Consider the following 26,131-nt stretch of genomic DNA (forward strand, 5'->3'; position numbering starts at 1 on the left):
AAGGTGGCACTGGCACCTCCCTGATGCTCCTGCCACAGGCACTTTGGGGGTTCCTCAGCCAGTTTGCCAGGCCTTCCAGTTCATTATCACTCCTAAATGTCTAACCCTGCTGTTTAACTGCTGTCATTCAAACTGTTGCAGATAACAACTTACTGTTTCTCTCTGCGCTTTCCACTTAAATTTCATTCCAGCCTGAAAAGACAGCACTGAAATCCCCCCTTTTTCCTCTCACGAGTTTATTGGATTGAGCAGGTTTCCCTTCCACAGCTCCTGGCACTGCATTTCTCATTTTCTGTCTCTGAGACCACAAACACAGCCCTGGAGGAACCACTTCTGCCTCATGTCCCACTCAAATGCCGCGAACAACTGCGACATGGTGACAAAGTGCTTTCCTGTCTCACCAAAGTCACGTCGTGCCATTTGGATTCAGCTCTGTGTTTGTGAGAAGGGGCTGATAAACTCCTCCTAACACACTGCAGCTCTGCCCGTGGCTCATGTCAATGAACTGCAGCACTCACAGGGATGCCCGGCAGGCCCTTTATTTAAGGCTCACATTACACAAAGCGTTTTGCAGCTTCGGTGATTCCTCCCTAAGCCAACTGAACTTGCTGATTCAAAAACTACCTCGCAGTCCTCGCTGGCAGCAACCTGACAGAAACTACAAAGCTTATTATGTTTGTCTGATTTCTCTGTGTTCTGTCACTGCTACGTTTTGCTGTGCTTATCCACTCTCAGGCGTTAACAACCTGCAATCAACACCCTGCATCCTCCAGTGCTCTGAGCCACGGGGTTTTTTTCCACTACGAAAAACCCTTCCCTTGTCATTCTGCTGTCAGAGCAGAACCTTCTTTTGTTTTGTTCCCTTCTTTTTTTTGGGAAATGATAACATGGGCAGAATGATTTCACATTACACATATAAACCTCTTCACCTGTATAAGGAATACTGATGACAAGAGAATGAAACTCGGTGTTACAAAGGCCTTATAATTATCTTTTTTTCCAACAGAGCAGTTACTTTCTCCATGACATCCCCTGTACATGAAACTCTAATTCATCATGCCTCACTGCTGTGTCAATCAGAGTATAAATACTCTCCAGGATCTGATTTGAACAGATATTTATGCCCTCCTCATTTAAAACTTCTTTTGAAGACCCATTTCTGTAATGATATCTACAGAAGAAGAGCTATTCCATATGTTCTGTTTTCCTTCTATTATACTTTATTGACTTAATTGAGTTCTGTGAGGAAAGATGTTCTATCAGAGCAGATTTCCCCTTAATAATTTAACGATTTAGTGTTTCCAGATGTATTGTCCCATTGATTATCATTTTTGACCCCCACCATCACTTTTGTCAGTTCAAATCCTAAAAGTGTAGTGTAAAAACTTCTTGACACAGAGAGAATCTCTGAGCCAGAGTGTCTGGAGAAGTCACATTTTCAGTACAGAGCTACACCATCCCAAATCTGCTGCTGATAATATTTGAACTAAGGACACATACTCCTCATTGAAGTGAGTATATACTCCTCATTCATCCATGGATTTACTCATGTGCACACACATAGTTTTCTTTGAAAAAATTAATATATATTAGTCTGCAGAGTACACTGTGTATTGAATCTATTCCTTGTAATACAAGTAAAATATCTAAGTACATGGAGCAATCTGTGTAGCTTCTCCTCTATTTATAGAGTTGTGTCTTTGTCTTCATACCTCTAATAATGCAGAGAAATTGGCATTGACAATATAGACTTATTTGCTTCCTAAGGTTCTGTGTTTCCTTTGTACTTCTGAAGGTCACAGGGACTCAGCCAAACCTGAAACAGTCATCTTGATGTTTCTTTTTTCTTTTCACTACAATGTAATTATCTTATAGATTTTCATGTAGATTATTTACTGTTTTTCTCTTCCTGTTGGATAAGTGTACAATAACTAAACTAACTTTGATTAGGTAACTGTCACCAATATTTAAAACTTAATGACACTTTCAAAATTACATTAAGTAATCCAAGCATAAAAATTATTCTTTATGATACCATTTCAGAACAGTGGCACCAAATCCCTATTGTACAATAGCCTGTGTCTCAGAAACATTAAACACAAACCATCATCACATTTTTCTTCTATGTAAGTTCTCTATTCCTTTAGTTATATACAGTGTCCTTTCTATATTTGGACCAAAGCATCTTTAGGAGATAGAAAATGGAATATTCAGCATCTTAATTTAACCTCAGTATATTAAATTATCTTCTTAGCTAGCCATATGTAATCTTATATATTTTAGAGATCAGAATTTGTCCTTGTGTATTCAGCAGTAGCTTTGTGCCTGCCTCACATTTCCCCTCCAGACTTGCTGGTGCTATTTTAAAGATGATTCACTCTCAGAGGCCACCATCCCCAGAGGCTCAAGGCACTGTGATATAAAGACCTGCTTGGATTTAAGCACACATTTAAATCCAGCATGAGTCTCTGTGCTTTGCAGTATCAAGAGAGTCTTAAAGATAAGCATATGCCTAAATGTTATGCTGAACTGGGCTTAGAAACAAGGTCCATCCTCTGAAGGAGCAGAATAGTTCCAATAGCCCAGCACAGATTAATGATGCTGTGTGGGATTTAGCTTTGAATACAGCAGGAAGAGGAAAGTCTCTATTAATAAAAGGGAAAATCATGAATCAGCAAATGCTGGAGACTGTAATAAGCAAGAAAACAATTTAGCTCCTGCTGAGCCTCAGGTTTCATCCTGTGCAGCATTTAGCTTTAATAAAATATAGGTTAACTGGCTGCATTCAAGAGAATGATAGGCTACCTTTCACATTATTTGTTTTTTAGTGAAGAGGAATTATGTCAATGTTCTGGGAGAAAGTCCACGATTTAACATTGCTAGAGTGAGATTGTTACAATATAATTTGAATGAGAAAAACTTACTTGAAGGCATTAGCATCTCCATGGACCTTATAGTTGTCTGCACTGATTCTGGAGATGACTCTTGTGACAGCAATGAGAATGCCAATATTGACCTGAAGAAGATGAAGGAACAAGACTTGGTAAGGAAAGCAAGTTCTGACCGTGTCAGAGGTGCAGGCTGCCCGAGGAGGGGATTGTAAAAATACAGCAGAAAACAGAAACTTGGTATTTATTTAGCAAAAAATGTTTTCAGTGTTGGACTGTTATACTTTGCCCCTTGTCAGTGATTTCTTTCTCCCCACAGTGGGTAGTTCTTGCTTGTGTTCTCTTTCCTCCAGCAGTCCTTGGGAAAATTTGGGATTGATACATTGCTTCACGGCCAAAGAAATGCTTGGGATCCCTGCTGTACAAATCAATACCTTAACAGCCTTCTACCAGCTGACAAACCAGACAAGAATTTCATCAGCCAGGGCACGTGTCTTCATTCCCTCTGGTTTTGTGCCTGCCTGTGCACAGACTCCAGGGTGTACAACTCCCTTTTCTTGCCAAAGTCTGCTCGCAATTGAAGCCCAAGACTATTTTAAAACAGCGATGAGAAAGATATGTTAAGCCTGAACTCTGGTCTTCAAAGGCCCTGCTGTCTTTGATGTCGGGTCCAGCAGAAACATCAATAAAATGAAAAGAATTCCCAACAGAAAAGTAGGAAATCTTGAAAAGACTAACACTGAAAATGTCCAACAAAAGAAAGTTTGTGCTGGAGTCGCAGGTGAAGGAAGAAGGAAATCACTTAAAGGAAATGTGGCAAAGACTGTCTTGCTGTGCAAAGACCTTGGGTTTAAAGAATAAAGAAGAGTCAAGAATGTGAAGGTGAAAGAGTATTTCCCCCTTCCTGCCCCAATTTATACATCGGCTACAAAGCATCAAGTTAAGAGCAAAACTATCCTCAACTACAAAACAAAAAGAAAGAGAAGACTTCAAAAAAGTGCTGTTCCTCAAGTTAAAAGTCAATAATCGTTCTCTATTTTGACACAAAAATTCTAATTCTGAGGATGAGAGCGTGAATTATAAATGTTTAAGTTTGATGCTAATGACTTTCTTGGTATTTTTCAAATCTTCTGACCACTCTTTTAATTTTAGATTTCTAAGGGCAGATCATCACCTGCTGTAAAGTCAGAGCATAGCTGTGGTAATTCATATCTGCCACGGCTTTTGAGTCTGTCCAAAGAATACCCTGTGGAACCAACAGCTCTTCAATAACAAGAGTACTTGTTGTTCAATCAGCTTTACAGAGAGGAATAAGAGGTGAAATTCAGTGGTCTTGGGATCATTTCCCCTATTCCCACCAAATCATGTTTTGTAAATAACTTTTATAAGTCCCTTGAGGTGGTAATGAGTATTTTTGAGAAACCCATTTATCTGCTCTACTTGGAATCTTGCACACTCTCAGTCAAACTGGACCTGAACCTTTAGATCTGGTCATGAAAACAGCACAAGACAAATTAGACAAATTAGATGGATTTCTAACACACAAGTTCTTCAGTATTTGTAACTGATTTTTAATTTTTTCATATAAAAGAAATTAAATATAAAATTAATTTCCTAGGTAATTTGGATGGTGTAAAGTGGATTTAAAAGGCCTTGAGCTTCTCCTCTGGTGCAGTCAGTGTGACTATACCTTTTCCAGGGTGCACTGGTAATATGTTTAAAAGATGAGAAGGGAATATTGTGATCTCACTGCTGATGTAGAAAAAGGTACTCAAGTCCTGAAATTCTATATTTAAATTTCCTGAACCACTTAAAAATTTTTGCTTAGGTATTTTGAGAAATTAAAGTAATCTCATCCAGCCTAAATAAACAGATTAGCTACAAATGCCTGCCTTTGTTAATGCTTTAGTAAGTAAAGCATGGAGTTGTTTCCACTGCCCTTACAATGGGAACCAAAATACAGCCACTGAGTTGTTCTTCCAGTGATTTTTTTTGGCATCTGACATAAATACTTTGCCAATGATTTGAACAGGAGAATGTTTAGTTGATGAAACACTCGTTATTCTTTAACCTATATTAGAATGTTCAAACTATGAGAATAAATATTTAGATGAGGCCACTGTATACAGCTCCTACCTCTTCCTTTCTTGAAAGGCCAGATAACCTGACAGTGGCAGTTATTTTGCCTTAAAATTAGACTGGAATTTAGAATGGTTTTGCTTCCAGGTACTGGCCACACTCTACTTTAAAAAAAATATAACTACTAACATTAGTGCTTGTTCACTAATTCACAGGACTCCTTTCAAGGCATCTTGTCCAACCCCAGGCACTCACAACTCCCTGCAGAGTCAGCAGGAGCTGCCAGTTCCCATTACTGGAGCCTTGATCCAAAGCCCACCGGAGCCCATGGAAAGGTCCCGATGACATCAGGGAGCTCTGGCTCGCTCTAGTGGCAACTTCATATGACCAAAAACTGTCAGATCAGGGAGAGACTTAAATGAGCAAAAAGAACCTCTTTCAAAATCTTTTCTCGTCAAAGTTTTGCCAGACCAGATGCAGTGAGACAAATTCTTTTCCCTCTCTTTGGTGGCTTTGCAGGGATTTCACCTCGATTTCCTCCAAGTCACATGAGATTTTTGTTTCTTCTTAAATACAGGGCAGAAATCCCATGTGTAAAACCCTCTGATGTGGTGTGCTCCATGCTAGCCAAGAAAAGGCTTGGCAGTACAGAGGAACTGAAAAAAAAAAAGCAACTCAACATATTGCCTTAATTAAATCCATTGACCAGCTTTCCTCTGAAACCACAAACTATTTTGGGCTCCACTTCAGTTTCGGGCAATAGTACAGGGAGTTTAAGTGACTCTTCCAGTTGAGGTTTAACTTCCTCTCTGATGGTGTGAGTGAGTTTGATCCTTACCATGACATCACTGGTCACACACCAACACTGCAGCCCACTGCTGGGGCACATCAGAAACCATTCCTGGGCAATCAGCATTTCCAAACACAGCCAGTCGATTGAGTTAGATGGACGTTAAAATTTGGGAGAGTGATTTTGGAAAGCCTGATGCTACTTTTAGCTATCCCAGAGCAACTGCAGATGGAATAGACTAAACTGAGTTATTTTGCAAATTAATTTGGGTTAATGCATGTAGTATCACACCAGTTAGAGCTGAATATCAGAGCAAAGCTTTGAGGTTGGAAAGGAAATACAGAAGAAAACAGATAAAGGAGCCCAACTTCTACACTTTCCTAATATTAATCCATAATACTGAATCTGTGCCCTTGTTCAAAAAAAATCTTGCATGCTTTCCTGTTGGTTAAGTAAGAAGAACTTTAATTTTAACATAATGAAGGAATTTAATCTTAGAGGAATAAAAGTGTTCATAGCTGAGTGCTAATAAGAAAAAATGAGAAGCATGGCAGATGTGGTCTAATCCACCACAGCATTTAAATAGGTACTTGATTTCAATCAGACTGAGGAATCCTACTGTCTCAGGGCCTTTAAACGCTATGGGTTCAGTTCTGCCACCTTTTCCCATGATAAGTGATGCTTAATAAGGGACACAAGTTATCACTTTTCAATCCATGTGAGTTGGACTCACAGTCTGACTGCAGAGTGAGACACTGTCCATCACAAGGAAATTATCCTAATTCTGCACTGGTAAATAAAGGTGGGAATAAATACTATAAGGAACTTACTATATCTTTTATGATCAGGTATAGGGGAGATAATACTATTTTATATATTGAGTATTCATGGGCAAGTACCAGCTGAAGACAGTGATGGCAATCTCAGCCCAGGACCCGAGTTCCACAGGATCCCATCTGAAGACAGTTGTCACAAAGCTGATGTCCCCACAGCGCAGAACTCTCAGCAATATGCCAATGAAATTCATTTAGCTCCATAAAAATGCTGTTTTTCCGAATGACTTGTAAAAAAAACACCAGGAAAATTACTACTTACAGGGAAATCAACAGAAAGGACTTGTCACTACAGCCCAGTGTCTCCCCCTGCAGTGGATTGTTCAGTCTGCAGCTCACCCACTGCTCCAGGAACACAGATGCTTTCCACAGAATTTCCTTAATTCTACCATGTCTATGGAAACACACCAAGGCAGCAGATGGTTGATAACAAGCAAAGCCTTCTGCCAGAAGTTCTAATGTTTTGTATCAAAAATTCAGGTGCTTTCTCAAGTGGATTTTTTTTTCCACATGTCCCAGGCCAATTTTGGCTGAGCTTAGTTTGGTTTGCAAACTAATTGCAAGAATTTTTTTGTGAAGCTGCCTGAAGAAGATGATGATACAGAGGCTCGTGTGTTGTGGTTTGGAGGGTGGGGGAGAGTGATCTTTAAGATGTAGGTAGAAGCCAAAAAACCTACATACAGAAGGAACTATTTCCTTCATCACATCCCTCGACTAAACCCCAAGGAAAGAGCACGTTGGGTATGGGAATCCATGTAGGGTTGGGAGGTTCTGTGAATTACTGCCTCAAAAAGTATGTGTGAGTGTTTTTTCCCAGTCACACTCCCTACACATCACTCTGTGTTAAGGCTCCATGATGTCTGAGTTGCCTGTGAGGCTGTGGCAGGACAAAAGTGAACTGTGTCTGCCTTGTCTCTAGGGAGTGGGACTTAAAAAGAGCAGTCCCCCTGTTTTCCTCACAGCATAATCCTTTTTCTTGGCAGAGCGAGACTGTGGATGGAACCAGTCAAAACCTGCTTTTTGAGGAGTATTTTTGGAGTTAAACATCAGTTCATGCAACTGGTGGCTCATTTGTTATTTAAAGAGCACAGGCACGCACGCACACAAAATACTGTTTAGCCTTGTTATTTCCCTATAGGCACTAACACATTTTTCAGCTGGAATATTCAATGCCCAGAGAGGGTAATTTGTCAGCCAGCTTGCTGCTATTTTGGGCAGACCTGGGTTTAGACTATTTAACAAATTGCTCTACGTGAATCAACCTTGTGAGCTCACTCTTTCTCTTTCTGAAAATATTTGTATCCCTACAAGAATATAATTAGAGCTGCACAAATGTTATATATCATAAGTTAGAGCCAGACAGCTAAATTCTTACTTTCACTGGCAAGCACCTCTGCATGCAGATTGTTGAAGGCTGTGCTGCTCAGGTGAGCTGGTGTGTTTTGGTTAACACCGTCTTTGGACAGCAGCTTGGAAAGATTTGGTGTTATTGGCTGCACCTCATTTCCTCCTTTGATGCTGAACAATGACCAAAAAGCAAGTGCTGATGTGGGCAGGAGACATATGAATATTAGATTATTTTAATTGCTCTCCAATCATCAATATCTACATATCTCCGAATATAAACTCACATACAGAAGGTTCACAGGACAAGTCAACAAGGAATTAAAGTCTGTTGGAACAAAACCCACAGCTGTTTAGCCAGCTCTAACCTAGTGATCAACATTTCTTATTTACATGTATATGCTCTCACTGAGGTAAAAGAAATTCTGCCCTTACTGTTTAGGGACTTTCAGGTGTTGCCATTAATAATTTGATTAAAATGCTAACATGAGACAATTTCTGTCACATCAATATGGCAAGCATTTGCATTTTTTTTTAATATATGTTTATATAACCTAGTTTTTCAGAGGCTGTATCGTGGGTGGAAGGTGCTGGGCTGGGCTGCCTGGAAGAGATGCTGATTTCACTGTCTTCCAGGCAAATGTTAGGATGGTCACCCACAGCATAAAATCCCCTGTGATGGTAGAGGTCAGCCAAGGAACCATCTCCTGCTTGCCAAATAGTTACAGAGATATACAATGGCAGACACTAGTTATATTTATTTTTTGTTTGTTTATTTGTTTGTCCTTCCTTCCTTTGGCTTGTGAGTAGGATTTCTGGGGGGGGTTTATGTGAGATGAAATCTGGGATGTTTCTTTATGTTTCTTTTTTTTTTTAAAGGTCCATACCTATTAAACCTAAGTAGAGCTTTAAAGCCAACCTGATTTCACTAATCAGTGAGTCTGTTCCATCTTCATACTTTTGCTCCGACATTATAACCTCTATCAAAAATTGCAGATGACCTGATCAATAAAAGTATTAGAAATAGTGGTGAAGAGGTGCTAATTACCCACTTAGTCCCTGCAAACACCCCTGACTCCTTAAGTAGTCACAGTGGTTAAGCTACAGCTCACTGTAGTTGGCTGTGTGAGCAAAATTAAACTGCTGCAGAGCATTCGTGGTGCAGCATCAGAGCCCCGAACCTACCCCCTCCCCTGAAAGGATGCTGCTCATTAGAGCTGGCAGAGGTGTTTGTGGCAGCCACCTGAACCCTGCAACCTCACCTTAACAGCCCTGCCTTGATCAGCCAGACACTCTGCCCTACCTGACACCAAAGATCAGAGGAACAGAACAAATTCCTTCGGGCTGGAAGGAGACAGATGTGGAGGCAGCTTTTTACCGTCCCCAGAGCCCACCCAAGCGGCGACAGCTCTTGTTGCTGTTCTAACCCACTCCTGCAAACTCTGCTGGTGACCATCTTCACTGGGGACACTCACAAAAGCTTCAAACACCAGTGGGATGGAATCAGGCTTTCAGCTTTTACTGGTGTATATGGAACACAAACCACAGAGTTTGTTCTTTTGGGGGTTCTTTGTTTTCTTTGGGGTTCTTTCTGAGAATTGTTGAAACTCCCAAGATTACTTGGTCCTACACAATTATTAATGACACCAGCAGGGCTGCTCCAGTATTTTAGGTCCTATCTTTGTCTTGCAATAGCAAAATTAATGGTGTGAGAATATGCATAAACTAATACACAACCGTGTACAATGCAAAAAAACTGGAGGAGGAACCAAGTAGTTCTGGAACATTCACGACTGCTCTTTCACTGGGCTGGCACAAGGATTGACCCCAGGCCTTCAGCCAGTTCTGCTGACACAGAAATGCAACAAGAAAACAGCAGCTGCTGTGGTTTTACCTACCAGAATGACAAACATCGCAGGCACCACAAAAGCCCAGATTGCTCCATTCTCCAGTGAAAGCCAGCAGCTGCAGGGAGAAATCAGAATGATTTCAGACGAAGCACACAGTCATTTAATTAGTAATGTTCTTAATTTAAAAGAGCAATTCAAAGAGAGTGCAAAAAGACCAGTGAATTTTAAAAGCAAGAGACATGAGAGTGCCCCAGGAAGAAACTCCTTTCCCCCTCACACTCAGGGAATCCAAGGCAGGATCTCATTTGGATTTGTGTCTTGCAAAGAGTCAGTGACAGCTCTGCCCCAGCCCACTTTCAAACAGCATCAGGGGTGGAAAGATGGGAAGAAAGGAAATGTTTTATTTGCTCTTTGTTTTTCTTGTATCCTCAGTCACAGGCAGTGATTTCAGTGCTGGAGCATTGTCATTGCAGCCAGGGACATAATTGAAGCCTTCCCTGCCTTGCCTGGCTGGTGCTGGGGAAAGGGGCTGCTCAACACACTCTCAGCTTCATGGGCACTTCTTCCAGCCCTGATGAGATAAGCCAGGGTACTACACACAAAATAACAATCTTTGCTCCAAAGCTTCTGCTTACGTTATGGTAGGATTAAATCCTATCTTGTTCTTTTGGTTAATTCACTCTTCCTAAATTAGAAAGGAACTTAATTTTCCAAGTGTTGGACATGATCCATTCTAGATCTTGAGATGTGAAGGAAAAATCACATTATTTTAACCACTTTCCCCCAAGTAAGTATATTTTTGTTCCAGAACTGCAGTTTTCCTCAGAAGACTGGATATCTTTAATCAGAGATTACCCTGAGCAGGGGGCGAGCAGGGAGCTCACTGAGGAGGCCTCGTGCCTCTGCAGTGAAAGATAAAACAGGCAAAACATCTCAGGAGCTTTTTGTGCATCATCTGAGCGGTGAAAAGCAAACCTGAGGCTTCTATGTCTAAGAAAATCCCAGAATATGTCTAAGAATAAGAACGAGTCGTGCTTTTGCAAGTTGTCTCCCCTGCTCCTCAGGAGGACCTTGCAGCTCCACAGCCCCGTTAACACATCTACGAGTTTCCTCCACATCAGATTTTTCATCTTTTTTGCACCTGGAGTGGGGACATTTTCATACTCACTTGCCACTTTCTCCGTAGCTGTCTAGGGATGATGTTGCAGAAATGACACAAATCACCAGTGGGCAGCCTGCAGAAAGGCAAAGGCAGTGGCAATATTAGGAAAAAAAGCACTGTCTTCCAGTAAACCCAGCGAGTTCTGCTAAATTTTGGATGAACAGAACAGCTCAGAGTCATTTTCAAATTAAGTCTAACTTGACATCCTCCTGCAGCTGTGTAATCCAACTTGTTTTAATCAATTGATGTCGGAAAACCAAAATGGCTTTTCAATAAAGCACTAGTTTAACAGTTAAACTGAATTAGTGCAAATTTCCTTGTCAATCACAGTCCTCTTTCAGCCTGGTTTTTGTTGGTGTAATTTCTGCCTCTTGCTACTCAAGCAGTGCTACCATGTGATTGTCTGGTAATTCCTGTATGATTTAATAAAATGTGAAGGGTTCAGCTTTTATCAACTTACAGAATTTAATAACCAGGTCCCAGACAGAGTATTCGACATGATAGCCTAAAGTTGCAATTTTTCTCTTTAATTCTTCAGGTTTTCTGCATGAGGGTTTTACAAAATTCTCTGACAAGCAATTTCTGCTTAATTTTAATACTATCATCCTCACAAATTCTATGAAGTTTTCCTGTACTGACAGACCTATAATTTTTGGAAGAAGTATTTTCAGTCTTTAATGATTGCAGCTAGAAGTACATTTATAAATATTTATATATTTATATGTATATGTATTTATACAATGAAATACTCAGTAGTTAAGGAGCATCATCTACAGGCATTGTTTAAGTCTTAGACTTTGAAATCCATCCTGTAGGATGGAATTTAATGTCCCATGAGCTTCATTCTGCTTTCTCATGCTTGTCCTAATCAGGAATAATATCTTAAATGTAACACTTGTGTAAGATCCAATCAAAGGTAAGATTTTAGTTTACTGTCTCACTTGTCTATTTAAGAAGGGAAATTCCTACACAGAGCTGAACAAAATCAGGAATAATTATATTCACCAGAGCAATTAAGCACAGATAATCAATATGCCATGGATATGTGAGCTGCCTGGACTAAAGGTCCCACAGGTTTGTGTTCACATTCCCAAGCACATCTTTGGTTGCAGAGTAGATATTGAATACAGATATTGTTTGCTGATGCAAGTTGTCTTCCCACAGAAGGGACTTTGTCACTGAAGTAAAAATACCTGTACCTGATTAATTCTTCTTTATATTTCTAGTCCATCACTTTTTTTTCACCCAGTCAAATGCTGGATATCCAAAGGATTTAGCACAACTCTTTATCAATTTTAAATGGCAGTGAAGAAGAAAATTAAATAGAGTTCCTTTGGAAGATAATAAAACTTATGCAGATGAAACATAGAGCAGTCACCAGCATTAGAAGAGCTGTTAAGTCAGTGAGAATAAAATGGTCTGCAGCCTGTAGTGCTCTGTTTGCCTTTCCATTGCATTAACAAGACACTAAATGGATAATGGCAATGGAGGAAGAAGCAAGGTTTTGTTGTAGTAAAATAAGAGTATTTTTCCTTTAAGGAACAACTATTCAATTAACTCCATAAAGGTTGAAAAAAATATATATTTTTATCCTAAGATGATTGTAAGATTTTATCTGGATTGAAGAATTCATGTGGATTATCAAATATGCACAAAAATAAGTGTGTTTGCTTAATTTTTTTTCAGCAGTAATTACATAGGAGCTGTGAAGTTTAGTCTACACCCATAACACATCTCTTCCAACCCAAACCATTCTGTGTTTCTGAGGCACTACTGACAAATGAAATGGAAAATGCCTGTAAACCTGGATGCTGTATTTTGAAAGTTTCTGTACCTTCTGTATAAGGAAAAAAAAACCACCTAAAATCAAACTAGCAGGCTATAGAAACTCTGTGGCAGACAATTTAAAGCAATTTTAGGACATTAATTCTAAAAGGCTAAATATGTCATCTGCTGAGAAAGATGAAGCATTAGACACAAGTGAAAGTATATTTCCTTCCAATGATGAAAAGATCTATTTTGCTTGATGGGAAAAAGTATATTCTCCCATTTATATCGTAGAAGTTCATTTTCTATGATTTTCTTCTGCTGTGTTATGTCATATCTAGGCAGAAGTCTGGGACTGCATCAACTAACAGCAAATAAAGACATTTACATCTTTTGACAGCTCAGAACAAAGTCTTCAATCTGTGACAGTCTCTAAAGGAGAGAAAATTGGCTGAAATAGGAAAACATGGTAAGGCCAAAGTGCCACAGCAGAATCTCCAGTATCACAAACTCTGTCATCAGTGTCCCAAAAACGGTGGGAGGGAAAAGCTTTGCTACAATAATCTCTGTGTGTTGTCCTGAATCATCAAGGGAAAAAAAGAAGGGTTGTGGTTTTTTTACCCAATCAATGTCAAGGTAGTTTTAATGGTAGGATACTATCACCTTCCTCAAATTGCTTTTTTTTTTCTTTTGTAAATTCCTGGCAACTGCAGGCTTTGAGTTAATTCCAGCACCCTTGGGACTAAAGGTAACTCATGGGAACTTCAATCAGCTCTGCACATTTGGTGTCCTGTCCCTCCCATTGCCACTGAACTCATTTTACAGCAAAAGCACCTCTCAGATCCCTCAATAGATGTTGGGAGGTTGGTGGAGAATTCCTTGTCCCTCTCTCCTCATCGTGGCCTCAAGTTTTGATTTGTCATTAGCAGGGACTTTGCAAACATTTAAACACATGCTCAACCCAGTGTTTCTGCTTAGACAAGAATGATGGACCTGGGTTTTTAAATTCAGGAGGAGAGTTGTCTTTATTCCAGGAACTGTGAGTTTGCAAAAGCCAAACATATTCACACTTCAGTTGAAAGCACAGAACCAATAAATGAACTGTCCATTTTGACTAACATGAGATGAGACATCCTTGTCTTCAAATTCTTACAATCATCTTAGGTCAGTATAACAATTGGGTAAGCTAAAGTATAAAAAAATGGTGCAGTGAGACCTCCCTCCCACAGTCCTGCTCTTAATTTGGTAATTCAGGGTCTGATTTGGCCTTGAGGTGTCGTGGAATTCACTGCAGTGGAATTAGGTTTAAGGACTATACATTTTAAAGTCTAATTACAGCCAGAAAAATTATGCATTTTCTTATCCAACAGACCTACTCTCAGAAGGCAAACTGTGATCTTAAGATGACAGTTTCAAACATGCATTCTGAATACAATCTGGTCCTATAGTAAGGAGACCTAAAGTAAGCAGCTACTAAATGCTTACCCCATCCAACTCCATAATAGTATAAGTGCTTGCTTTCTTCTGACCCAAATACTTTGATCACCATACTGTAGAGATGAAATCCTTCCACCAGCATCCAGGCAAAAGCACTCAGGAAGAAAAAATGAAGGAGAATGGCCAAGATCTTGCAAGGCACCTAAATTAAGAATAAAAATTAATGCATTACTTCTTTGTGATACAGTCACATCGGGTTTCCAATTTCTATTTAATTTCTATATACATTTACGTGCTAAATCACTGAAGTAAAAGTCTTTAAAAAAAAGCACCAGGCAATTTCGTTTTTCTACAGCATTTTCAGACAGTTTCAAATCCTCTTACCTTTAAAAGAAACCAGAAAAAAACCAAACAACATTGTCAAACACAATGTGGAAATCCAAATGAGTTATTTATTTCTAACAGCAGGAGCAATACTCCTACTAAAGTCTACAAAATATTCAAGAATTCAAAACTGAAGTGTCTACATCCAGCTCCTGAGCCTGTAGCAAGTACAGGAGTCAAAGAAGTGGAGTAACTTCTATGCCTGTGCTGGCATTTTATTCTTTTTGTTGATGATTTGGGACTTTGTACACTAATGAAAACTAAAATGTTGGGACTCGATAGTACAATGAAAATTGATGCTTTTCTGTATGTTCTCACTTGTACTCAGCTGGTTCTGTGCTAATGCAAAGATATTCTAATGCAAATCCAATGTGACTACATGTATTCAAAAGCAATAAATTTGGGGTTAATTCATGTAAGTGAGGTCTGTATGTGGTTTAGTACTTCGCAAAGTTCAGGGACATATTATTAAACCAGATTAGCTTATTGACAAAAATGGTAAAAGCCTTTCCAGTTAGTTTTATCATAAGGCTATAAAATGCATTTTAATGCCTTTTGATTTCCACCAGAAGATTACGCCTCAAAAACATAAATGCAACATAAACCTGACTTACAAGCTAGTTCTGTCAAATGGATACTTTCCAAGGTTTGAGTAGCCAAACAATATGAATCACAAAACAGCAGAGAAATAGAACACAGTGAAATACCAGGAGGCTGATCTGTGTGTAATTCTGTATAATGCTTAGTTGCAGATTTGTACATAAAATCCATAGCAAAGTTGCTGCTTGTTCTGGTTTTGTGCCTTAATGATGGCTTAGAAGTTAAATGACAAAATTGCCTTCTTGAAAAAGCATTGAAAAGCTGAGCCTTTGTGTACTAAACCCAAGCATGTCTCCCCTGCTGTATCATAGGATGCACTCTGCTTTTAGCACAATACTTGTAAAAAGGCAAATCTCATTACTGTTACTCTTAGAGTTGACTACATGTGAGTCTGTGGAAACAGAAAAATCAGCCCAGCCAGCAGCAAGGCCCATCATATTATGGTGGTTGAGAAAGTAAAGCAAATTCTCAGAAAGGCCTCTCAGAAAAATATTAGTCATGACTCAGAGGACAGTCTTAAAACAGGCAGGTAATTTTAAACATATCATAAAGAAAAGCAGCTCATTTCACCTCTCAATTTGGAATTGTTTTCAGCAATGCCATGCAGGAGTACTGAGGGAGAAATCCAGCTCCATACACTGACCCAGAACTGCAAGTAGTAGACACATTAAATTTTCTGGTTTTGCTGGGAAACCACAATGCTACTTAACACCTTATATTTCAATTTGCATTTCCCTATGTTTAAATAACACTTCAGTTTTTCCCACAAACACTCTCAGGCCTTTGGAAGGCTTTAGGAGCCTAAAGAAATGTTGATGGTTAACTACTTGCAAACATACTCTGTGGTTTGGGAATCTGTTAAAAGAATGGTGCTCTCCAGTCTATAGTAGAGTCAGTAACTAAGACTGCAAAGCTCTCTGAAGAAACAAATTCATCTGTTGCTGAAAGTCTGAGGGAAGTCATCAGACTGGCATGTGGATAGCAAAGATATCTTAGAAATTTGGCAGTATAGGAAAAAAATATTTTGTGCAAAAAGATTTGCTTTTTCTAGAAGAAAGACAACCTGTTTTTGGGAATATGACATATTCCTGGAATATACCATGATCATTTAAGACTCCTGTTTTAGCCCTACTGATGTTAGGTATCAGTGACCAGCTTTTATAAATCAATCAATAAAGTATATTACAAAGATCAAAGTCCTGTGAGTGAAAACAGAGGTTCGTGGTTAGAAATCAGTCTTACTCAACAAAAGGAAAATTGCTGTAGTACAAACTGTAAATTATTATATCACACACCTGAAATTACCAGGGGAATGCTCTGTGCCGTATCTGGAATCAAAAACTAAATGTCCCTAGAGAGGGAGACAGGAAAAGGATGGAGAGGCTCAAAGCAGTCATGCAAGGAAGTGATGCCAGCTCAGGGTCTGTTTTTTCCCAAGGTACTGCATTGGCTCAAGCAAGGGGGTACCACAAAAGGGTCCCACTGCTTCTCTCAAACAAGGGCACTTCCAAACTGCCTGGCACTGATGCCCGGTCTCTGGCAGAAGCAGAAGATTACAAATTCACACCTTCTAGTGTAAATACTGCCTCCCTCTTTCTGTAAACGACCATTTAGCAATTCAATTAAAGCTGCAATTAAAGGTATTAAAACTGCTGTCAGAGCCAGTGAGAACAGAGCATGGAGTAAGGACGTGAGGCTAATAAAAGGATGAATCACAACCCCCCTGATTTTGAGAGGCTAAAACGATAAAAATAAAAGCACAGTAGACAGTGTTTACATCACATTCTTCAACTTTAAGATCTTTACAGTGTTATACCATTCAATTACTGCTGTTATAGAGGAGGTAGGGCTGAAATATCCATGGATTCTGTGAAGCATTTCACTTGACAAAGCCTGTGGTATAAAACAGGTCTTGCTTTCTGGGTGCTACTGTTCCAATTTAATTTACTTAACTAAAGTAAGTTTTGAATAGGTTTAAGAGAAAATATGCACTTATTAAACTGCAACTTCAGCCTATGTGAGCGCTTCACAAGCTTGACTAAACAAGCAAGACACCTGTGTGTGAACAAGGCACAGTATAGATGTAGGTGGACACTGGGACAGGCCTCTGGAGAACACGAGCTCTACCCACATCCAAGCAAAACCAGGAAACACAGCCAGTGTTTCACAGGATTTTAAAGACTGGAGGTGATGGTGGCCTTGATAAGGTGTAAAGAGGCTTTCACACACTAGCTGAAGTGACTCAGCTGGATTGTCTGAAAGCCTGGAATGGATGAAAAATGAGAAACTGTGAGAATAAGACACACTGATACACTGAGTGAACCCATTATTGCCCTCAAGCCCACGTCCTTTCAGCAGGGTTTTAGCTCTCAGAGAGGATTATTTTCATGCCTGGTTTCAACTTCCTTCAGTTTCAAGTTATATCTTTTGCTGCTCTTCACTGTCTCCATTTCATCTTCCTTCTAAACGATTCCCTACCATTTTCTCCCTTGCACATTACCTCACTCCTTCAGGACCCACCTGAATGCTAAGCAGCAAAAGAGTATGAACTTCATTTTACAAAGTGCTTTTAGATCCTCAGGTAGTAATAGCCTATGCAAAACCAGATATAATCATTATTTATAAACTTAACAAAATTGCAAGGGATCCCATTTGAGCTGAATATAAATTTAGGTAGCTGTTGTATTGGCAAAATGAAGAATGTGCAAACCTCATCTTGACTTGCACTGAGAATAAACAGAAGAAAAAAGAGATTAATAGAAGCCACTCACTGCTTCTGAAAAGTAATATGGAGCAACAGCTGGGCACCAAACTAGCCAAGTTTTGATCATTACAAAAACAGAGCACACTGGAAGTTTATTGTAAAATCAGGTTTTGTTTCTGCTTCTCAGGTGAGACTTTCCATCAACAGACCTTATGTTACTTAAAATTGCATTTTTTAAACACAACAGTGGAAAGAAATTGGTTTTACTGGTATGTAATACTGTTAACTTGGCCTATTTGTCTCAATCTAACCCAGCTGTTTTAGATGCCAGTTTTAATGGTTTAGATCCTGGTACTCTGCATGAGGAATTCCCACCTGTAGCAGCAGATCCATAAAATCAATCTGTAATTTCAAGTTCCAATCTATGTGATCAGGCAGAAAAAAGCCTATACATGCATAGAGCTTAAGTACCATGTGAGCAATATGAAAGTGTTGTTGCTTAAGTGGCTGCCTTAGATGGCCAGAGAAATATATATATGTTTTACAATATCTTGGATTAAAGTCTTACACAGTGACACTTAGTGCTTTCTGTCACCTCTGGCTAATTAAACAATAGTTGCTTTACCTTTGGCACTGATTATTACACAAATTCTACTTAAAAATCATCTAAATCTACAGAGTAGAGATCATCATCAATAAATCTTCTATTCAGAAAAACAGTGTGTTCTGCCCCACAAACAAAACTTTTTGAGCAAAAAACGAACACCTTCTATTTTGCCCTCCAAGGCAGTAGAAGATATTGCCAAAGCTCAATCAGAAAGCTCATTGCCTTCCATTGAAAATCAGAAGACTTTTTAATATGGGGAAAGAAAAAAAGAGGCAAAAATGTACCAGAGCAGAGAGCAGAAAATTAAAAGAAATCAACACCACCACCAGAAAAAACAAACAAACAAACAAACACAAAACCCAACCAAACCAACCCAAAACATTAACCCAAATACAAATACCTTACCTAAACACACAAGATATACAATATTCTCCAATAGAGAATTCCTAAAGTTTTAAGTGGGTGAGAGAAAGCACGAGCCATGTCAGGCGAAATCAGCCATGACATTTGAAAACACACTGAAGTGTGCTCCATTTCTACAGTGATTTTTCCCATTTGATGGGTGCACGTTGCTTTTGGTTTGGCAAACACCCCGAGATGGCCAGGTACCACAATAACACCGTTTGGGTGCACAAAATGCTTTATCCAGGAAGGCATTTTTTGGCTTAAGGCATGTTAAAAATAGGAGATCTCACGTGGAAGACGCTTTCTTGCACGTGGCGTTCATTCCAAACAAAATTGTTTTTCTTCTTAGGACTTACAGTGCCAGGGGTGAACTGGAAGCTGGTGAGGAGCAGGATCTGGGCCACCAGGACAGCAAAGGACAGGTTGGCGTGGATGTGGTAGCGCTGGTTGCGGATGGTGCTGACAGACCTGGCAGAAGGCAGAAACACATGGGAACAAAACAGCATTGCCAGAAGCATTCTGAGAATATATTTATGATTTATCAGCAAGCATTTAGATTGACTTCTGCTTATTGGTTTTGGTGGGGTTATTACGATGTCTTCTGAGTTCTCCTTCCACCAGGATGGAGTGGTACCTGAGTGGTTGCTTTGATATTCTGCTGCTGTCCTGAAGGCAGTAGAAAGATTGATTTGCACATGAAAAAGCTCTGTTCATGACTAGTGGCAGAATATCTTGAGGAGGTCAGACCTGCACCTCACAGAAAGCACACTGCACCTTACACCAGTCAGCCCACACTGTGCCACAGAACTCCTGGATTTATTTTGCTGGTATTTGCCTGTGTGAGAAATAAGGGAATGTGAAAAGACCTTTGTTATGATTTTGACTTATACTATTATCAGCTTCTGGGCACAGGAACTATAGTTCTATACACAGATGGGCAGTGCCTATCTTGACAGAGACCTGACAGTGATTACAACATCATTTGAACACATCTCTCTTGGCTTTGCAAAAAACAGCTGGAACTCGGACAAGAACATGCTTTCCTGGAAGTCTTCTGACCTCGTGTTTCTGTTCTCATCCAGAAATAGGAAACAGAAAACAAAAACACTGATCTGAACATCTCAGGCCTTTCCCACAATTTCATTCTGCTCTTTAAAAAGCAGTATTGGTGATAACAGGTTCCCCATTTCCATCCATGCTGCCTGCCAGCCCCCACCAGCAGTTTTAATCATCTCAGGACACCCGGGCCGTTGGCGATGGGAAGTGTGTGTCTCCTCCACTCAACTCCACCCACTCCCGTCCTTTTGTTGTGTCACACTGCATGGGGGTGACTCCTGCAGCCACTGTGTGTGCCGCTGCAGCAGAGTGACACGGACTGGACAATGCAGACCATGGCTGTGCCAGCCCTGCCCTTCCAGCACTGCCGCAGCCAGCGCTCCGTTGGAAGAGAACGAAGAGGGAAACGACGAGAAGTATCTGTGTCCTAAAAGGAATCCAAAGAGTCAGGATGTGCTGCCTGGTGCCAATGGCTTTCTAATAGAGCTTCTGGTGGTGGCAGGCTGGGGTAGTGTTCCCCAGGAGGGGAGCAGGACTGCCTGGCCTCCCGGGAACCGCCCGGCGCTGCCGGGACGCGGAGCAGCGAAGAACTTGCCAGATTCTTCTCCGCTTACGTTATGGTCATCTAACACCACATTGCAAAATTTCACTTCAGCTGTTTAACGAGACCCTGCTCTCCAGTGAAAACCTAATCAAATTATTTTTGATTGGCAGTTTGAAGGATCCTGTGTGTAGGTGGGGTGCTTTAACCCCGGGACAGTCAGCTGGTCCCAAGCTCTCTTGCAAAAGTCTTCTCTTTGCCTCCAGTTTCTTGAGGAGTTTTCAGCCCTCCTGCAGCCACACCACCTCCTCCCTTTACTCCTTTTTTCTTTCTAAACACTATAACATCCAATTTTGCACTCAGACAAAAGTGGAACAGATCATTCCCCTCAGCCTAAACATGCCAACAGCACAGTGCCAGACAGGCAGTTGTTGGAGTTATTTAGAGTGGATTTTGCCACACGTTACACATTTAATCCAAGTATGACCAACACAGATCTTGAGACTTGAAAATAATGCAGGGTTTGGAACAAACAAACACTGCAATCAGTTTACTGTTTTTACAGTAAGTCATTTTCCCTAGAAACTGGCCTCTTAACGGGATGTCCAAAATACATTCTTAGGCACAGAAATCAAAAGCTGAACTCCTGAGTAGGAAGAATATGGTTTAGTGTGTGAAAGGAGACGAAGAATCCCATTCCTTGCTGCTCAACCACTCTGCTGCACAACCTCAGACAAGTTGCTTCACCCTTTGTCATGTTTTCTGGTTTTTATTTAGAAAAAAACCTCTATGAAATCTTCTTTCTTGGAAATGTTTGTATCAAGGCCAGCTGGGCCTCAAACTCAGTTATCACTGTTGGAAAATAAACAGGCGTAAAGACCCTGAGTGCCCTGTAGCAGAAATATTCCAGTGCAAAGAGTGCCCTGTTCCAGGCAGGAGGCTGCAGAGATCCAGAGGTTTTAAACACGAGCTGTGGAGTGAATATCACACTGCTTACAGTGTCCTTCATCCTCCTAAAACAACACATTAGATAACCAGCCTAACGGAGAACAGCAACTCGAAAATAAATGTGGCTTGTATGATGTAATTGTGTACATGTTGCATGAAACAAAAGGCAGGCAAGCTCTAATGTTGACTGAGACTTCCTTTCTGGGCATTCCTTTATAAACACGCCGCCTTCCAGCCCAAGAGCAGACAGAAGGACTGACTGTACACTCCAAGCAACCCAAAGATGAGGGTGAGGGGGGCAGAGGGGGTGATCCTGCAGTCCTTGCTCATATTGCACTTGCTTTGAGCTCCCAACCAAGTCATCCATGTTTTGAGCTCCCATCCAACTCCATGTTTTTCTATAGTTCAGGAGTCTTGCAAGGAGGCAGTAGCCTCCTTGCAAGACTCCTGAACTATAGAAAAACATGGAAAGTTTTTAAAAAAAAAAAATCTAAAAATCCCTCACAGGATGGAAATAGCTTGCTGTATAAAGACCACCCCATTTCAGGAAATGAAAGTAATTTAGAAATAACCAATCAAGTGTTACAAATACATGTGCAGAATCCAATTAAGGGAGGTTGTAGAATTAATAGCCTTTGTTTTATCCTGAGCACCTGAAGGGATCCTACTCGGTGGCCTGAAAGGCTCTGCTTCCCTTCCCGCAGTGATAGCTGCTCAGCAGGTTATTAATTTAAAATTACTCACGACAATATAGCAAATGTGACCAGCGTGATCGTCAGGCAGAAGATGGACAGAGCACAGCCAATGTAAGTGATGGAGGAGAGGGCCACCTGGTGTTCTCTTGCTAGCTGCACACAAAGGAAAAAAACAAAAACAAAAACAAAAACGAAATGACAACTATTAATTGATTTATCACACCGCAGAACCACGGGTCAGCGTTTCCTCCTCCAGCCATTCGTGAAGAAGCTGTTCACAGTCATTCCCTGCTGTTACTAGAGGAGGAAATGAGGAGCCAGCTCCAAACTCAGTCACACAGTCAGGGGATCCACATGCCCATGGCATTTAGCTCCCTCTTTTATTTCCTCCACCAGGCTTTCCTCAGCACAAGCTGGGGTTTCTCTGCTGCTGCAGCATCATCATCCAGCCTGAGATCAGAGCAGCTTATTGGGCTCACAGGCAGTGTCAGTGATGGGATCTGTCACAGGTAATGCTCTCACACTGCAATAATTTACATCACTGTGCAAATACCAGAAGTGCTTCACAGCAGTGAGAGCTGACAAACCCAGAGAAGCCATAAATCACAGGCCATTTATAGCCCGCTCGTTTTGTTTAATTGTGTCACGTTTTCAGTGGCTGTTGAAGAGCTGGACTGGCATCCACAGAATGGAAAACCCCAGAAAAGACCCAGCATGAGCAGTAGGAGTGCAAACCTCTCCTCTCGGCCTCTGTTTTTATCTATAGGCACCTTTTGTAGAAGTAATTCAATTTTCAGGAACATTTAAACTGTAACTCCCCAGTGCTCTCCACTAGGATCTGTGTTAAACCTGGATAGAGTCAATGCTGGAGGGACACCATGGTTTGGCCATTCATCTTAAATTAATCAGACAGTGTGTTTTAATTTTCCATGCAAGTTCTCATAAAAGAATGACAAAAAGCCCCACCCAACAAAGGGAGCCAGGAAGTATTAATATATAATAAGTAGAACAGAGCGAGGCAGGAAAAGGTTTTCTCATCTCAGAAGAATTTTCAAACATTTTTCCTGACTTGAATTTGGATAGAGTTGACATTTTCATAAACTGAACATAAACTGGGGGGGGGGGGGGAATATGTAGTCAATCAAAAAGTTTTAATTTTGATGCTCAAAATACTATGCTTTAATTTGAATCTCTGTTCACCATAAATTAAATTCCTAGCTGAAAACTCATTCAAAATATTTATTTATTAGAAAAAATACTGAAAGGAACAATATCTTTTCCAACTTTTTTTACAGGAACTTTTATCTAATGAAAACTAATCCTTTCTCACATGTTTGGGATTTTCTATTGTTTTCCACATGCACAATAAAAATTTCCCTCCCAAACAAAGTATTTAATTAGAGATTATCAAACCCAAGCAGCCCCACCAATAAACTTTCCATTAAAATTCCTTTTAAAGGAGAGAAATAACATACCATGTGGTTATGAGGAAACAGAAACACAGACAAAAAGATGTGTTGCATATGTACATTTTTCCTGCAATTATCTGCCAACAGAACCAACCCATGTACAGTAAGTTTTACAGCAGAATAACTTGTGGCTCACTCAGCAATCTGAGAACTATTAAGGGATGAAGCAGCAGCACTGGAAGACAACTGTTGCTATGGTGTTACAGTTCCTAGGAAATATGATGCAGCTCTTGAGTGGTTTTTCCTCTTCCAGCCAAAGGCACATTTCTTTTCCCTGACTCGGACAGTATCAATTAAAGAAACAAAAGAGTTCTGTGTGCTGGACCAGCTTAAAAGCTCCATATTATTCCTACAGAAGAGATCCTATCATCCCTCATTCCTCAGAGAAGCCATGGATAGCCATTCTTCAGAGAATATTCCTGAAATAGGAATAATCTGTGTGGTAAATTGAGCAGTTTAAAAGTGATTTCCTCATCAGGGATATTCATGTCCAGAATGGATGGACCTTATTTCCTGATATCTCTGATACACATCCTTTTCTCTGGCTACAGGTGGTTTGCAATTCTACAGAAGGAGGAGGGGAGCAGAGGAAGCTTTCACAGCTTCAAATCACTCTGAAATCAGTGCTTCTCAGCAGTTCAAAGCTTTCCTTCACTCCTTTCACTCCCAAACTCCTGCAGCCAGAAAATGTTCCCTGGGGAGGTCAGAGCTGCTCAGTTCTCATTCAGGTTTTTAGAGATCTGTCACAGTGTTTGCACTGGCAGAGGATCTGCAAAGGGAAAATCATATAAAAATACAGAAGATACAGAGGAGCAAACTAGTGGAAACTGGTAAAAATCATGGAATCCTAGAATGGTCTGGTTGGAAAGGACCTTAAAGCTCATCCAGTCCCACCCCCTGCCATGAGCAGGGACACCTTCCACTAGCCCAGGTTGCTCCAAGCCCTGTCCAACCTGACCTTGGACACTTCCAGGGATGGGGAAGCCACAGCTTCTCTGGGCAACCTGTGCCAGGGCCTCCCCACCCTCACAGGGAAGAATTTCTTCCTAATGTCTAATCCAAACCTACTCTCAGTGTGAAGCCATTCCCCTTTGTCCTGTCACTCCAGGCCCTTGTAAATAGTTTTTCTCTATCTTTCTTGTAGTCCTTTCAGGTACTGGAAGGTCTCAATTAGGTCACCCTGGAGCCTTCTCTAAGCTGAATAATCCCAGTTCTCTTAACCTTTCCTCATAGGAGAGGTGCTTAATCCCTCTAAAAATCCAAGTCTTTGGTTTTTTCCACAGTAATCCAAGAGAAGATGGTGATCACACAAACACCTTTTTCTCACTAATTTCTATCAAAACTAACATGCCTCTAAGACAGTCTTTCTCTGGGTTTTAGCTCAGTCTTCCTCCAGAAACCCCTGCAGGGCAAGACATGATGAGAATCAAGTTCTCCCAAATGGAGCCTGTATTACTTAGAAACAAAAAAAAAAAAAAGGGAGGAAAAAAATCTCTTAACAATAAAATGCAGAAGATTCTCTGAAACATAAAATAACCTACACAGGGCCCTGCATCTGCAACTAGAAATTGCTCTTGCTCTGGTAAACACAACCAGAATCTGATGATGCTTTAAGGATGATGCTCTTAAATCAGTCTGGTGGGAGCTCCTTCAAAAGCAACAGTGCTGCAATTCACCCCCTCATCTTGCCCAGTGTGAGGGACAGAAAGCCTGTAGTCAGCTTGCAACCTTTTTTTTTATCATTATTAAGGAACCAGTGATAGCTGTTCTCAAACTGAGCTCTCGGGCTGGAGGGGTCCAAGAGGGGGGTCCCTGTTCCCAGCAGCGGGTGACACCAGCTCCTTTCTGTGGATAATGTGAATTCCAGGGCGAAGGATACAGCAGGAAAAGAAGGCCTGGGGTTATTTCCATGGTGTGCAGCCTTGTTTCAGGGATATGGTGCAGGAGAGAGGAGAACCTGTATTTAAGATATCAGATCTCTACTAACTTCCCACAGCACTCGTGTGGAGTGCTCTCACTGCAAGGGATAACAAGCAGCAGTTTGTTACAAGTACCTGGGTCGTCAAAGTGTTGTGAATCATCAATTAAGGAACAATTTCCTACACATTCCAATGCTCTGATACGGGCTGATTTCATCTTACCTCAGCTTGTCTTTTTTAAAAGTTTTCAGTCTTCCTGCATGATGTGGAATAGAAAACAGTAATTTGGGATGATCTTGCAGTCAGCACAAAAATGCTAATTGGGCTGTAATGTTATTATTAAAGAAAATAGCGTGAAAAAGTTCCAAATAAAACATTGAGCAATCTGTGAAGTAGTCCCACTGAGCCTGATTCTCACACTTGTTCCAATCCACATTAAATTATTCTTTTCTTCTAACAGGTTTTGCTTCTTTGGGGTTTATACGGTCATTCTCTTACTCTGCAGCGAGCTGAAAAGCCAGGAAACGAGCTCATCCAGCCCCGAGTGTTAGAAATCACAAACACTAAAAGACAGATGTTTCTTAGTTCCAGCTTCGACAAAGTCAAATCAAAAATTCCTGCCTCACATAACACTCCCACCCTTTTGGTTGAGG

General features: G+C 40.5%; 1 protein-coding gene across 1 annotated transcript in view; it reads right to left on the reverse strand.

The window, feature by feature from the left end:
- The window catches only part of ADGRD1 (adhesion G protein-coupled receptor D1), a 140,505-nt gene that overhangs the window by 22,847 nt on the left and 91,527 nt on the right, over nt 1-26,131 (reverse strand). The window contains exons 16-21 of the mRNA XM_027652149.1: nt 22,140-22,243; nt 19,207-19,318; nt 14,199-14,352; nt 10,953-11,019; nt 9,833-9,899; nt 2,925-3,016 (exon numbers count right to left, since the gene is read on the reverse strand). Coding sequence (XP_027507950.1) covers nt 2,925-3,016; nt 9,833-9,899; nt 10,953-11,019; nt 14,199-14,352; nt 19,207-19,318; nt 22,140-22,243 — 596 coding nt within the window. The remainder of the gene's footprint in view (nt 1-2,924; nt 3,017-9,832; nt 9,900-10,952; nt 11,020-14,198; nt 14,353-19,206; nt 19,319-22,139; nt 22,244-26,131) is intronic.

This window comes from Corapipo altera, unplaced genomic scaffold, assembly GCF_003945725.1.
Source record: "Corapipo altera isolate COAL_440 unplaced genomic scaffold, ASM394572v1 67, whole genome shotgun sequence".
NCBI lineage: Eukaryota > Metazoa > Chordata > Aves > Passeriformes > Pipridae > Corapipo > Corapipo altera.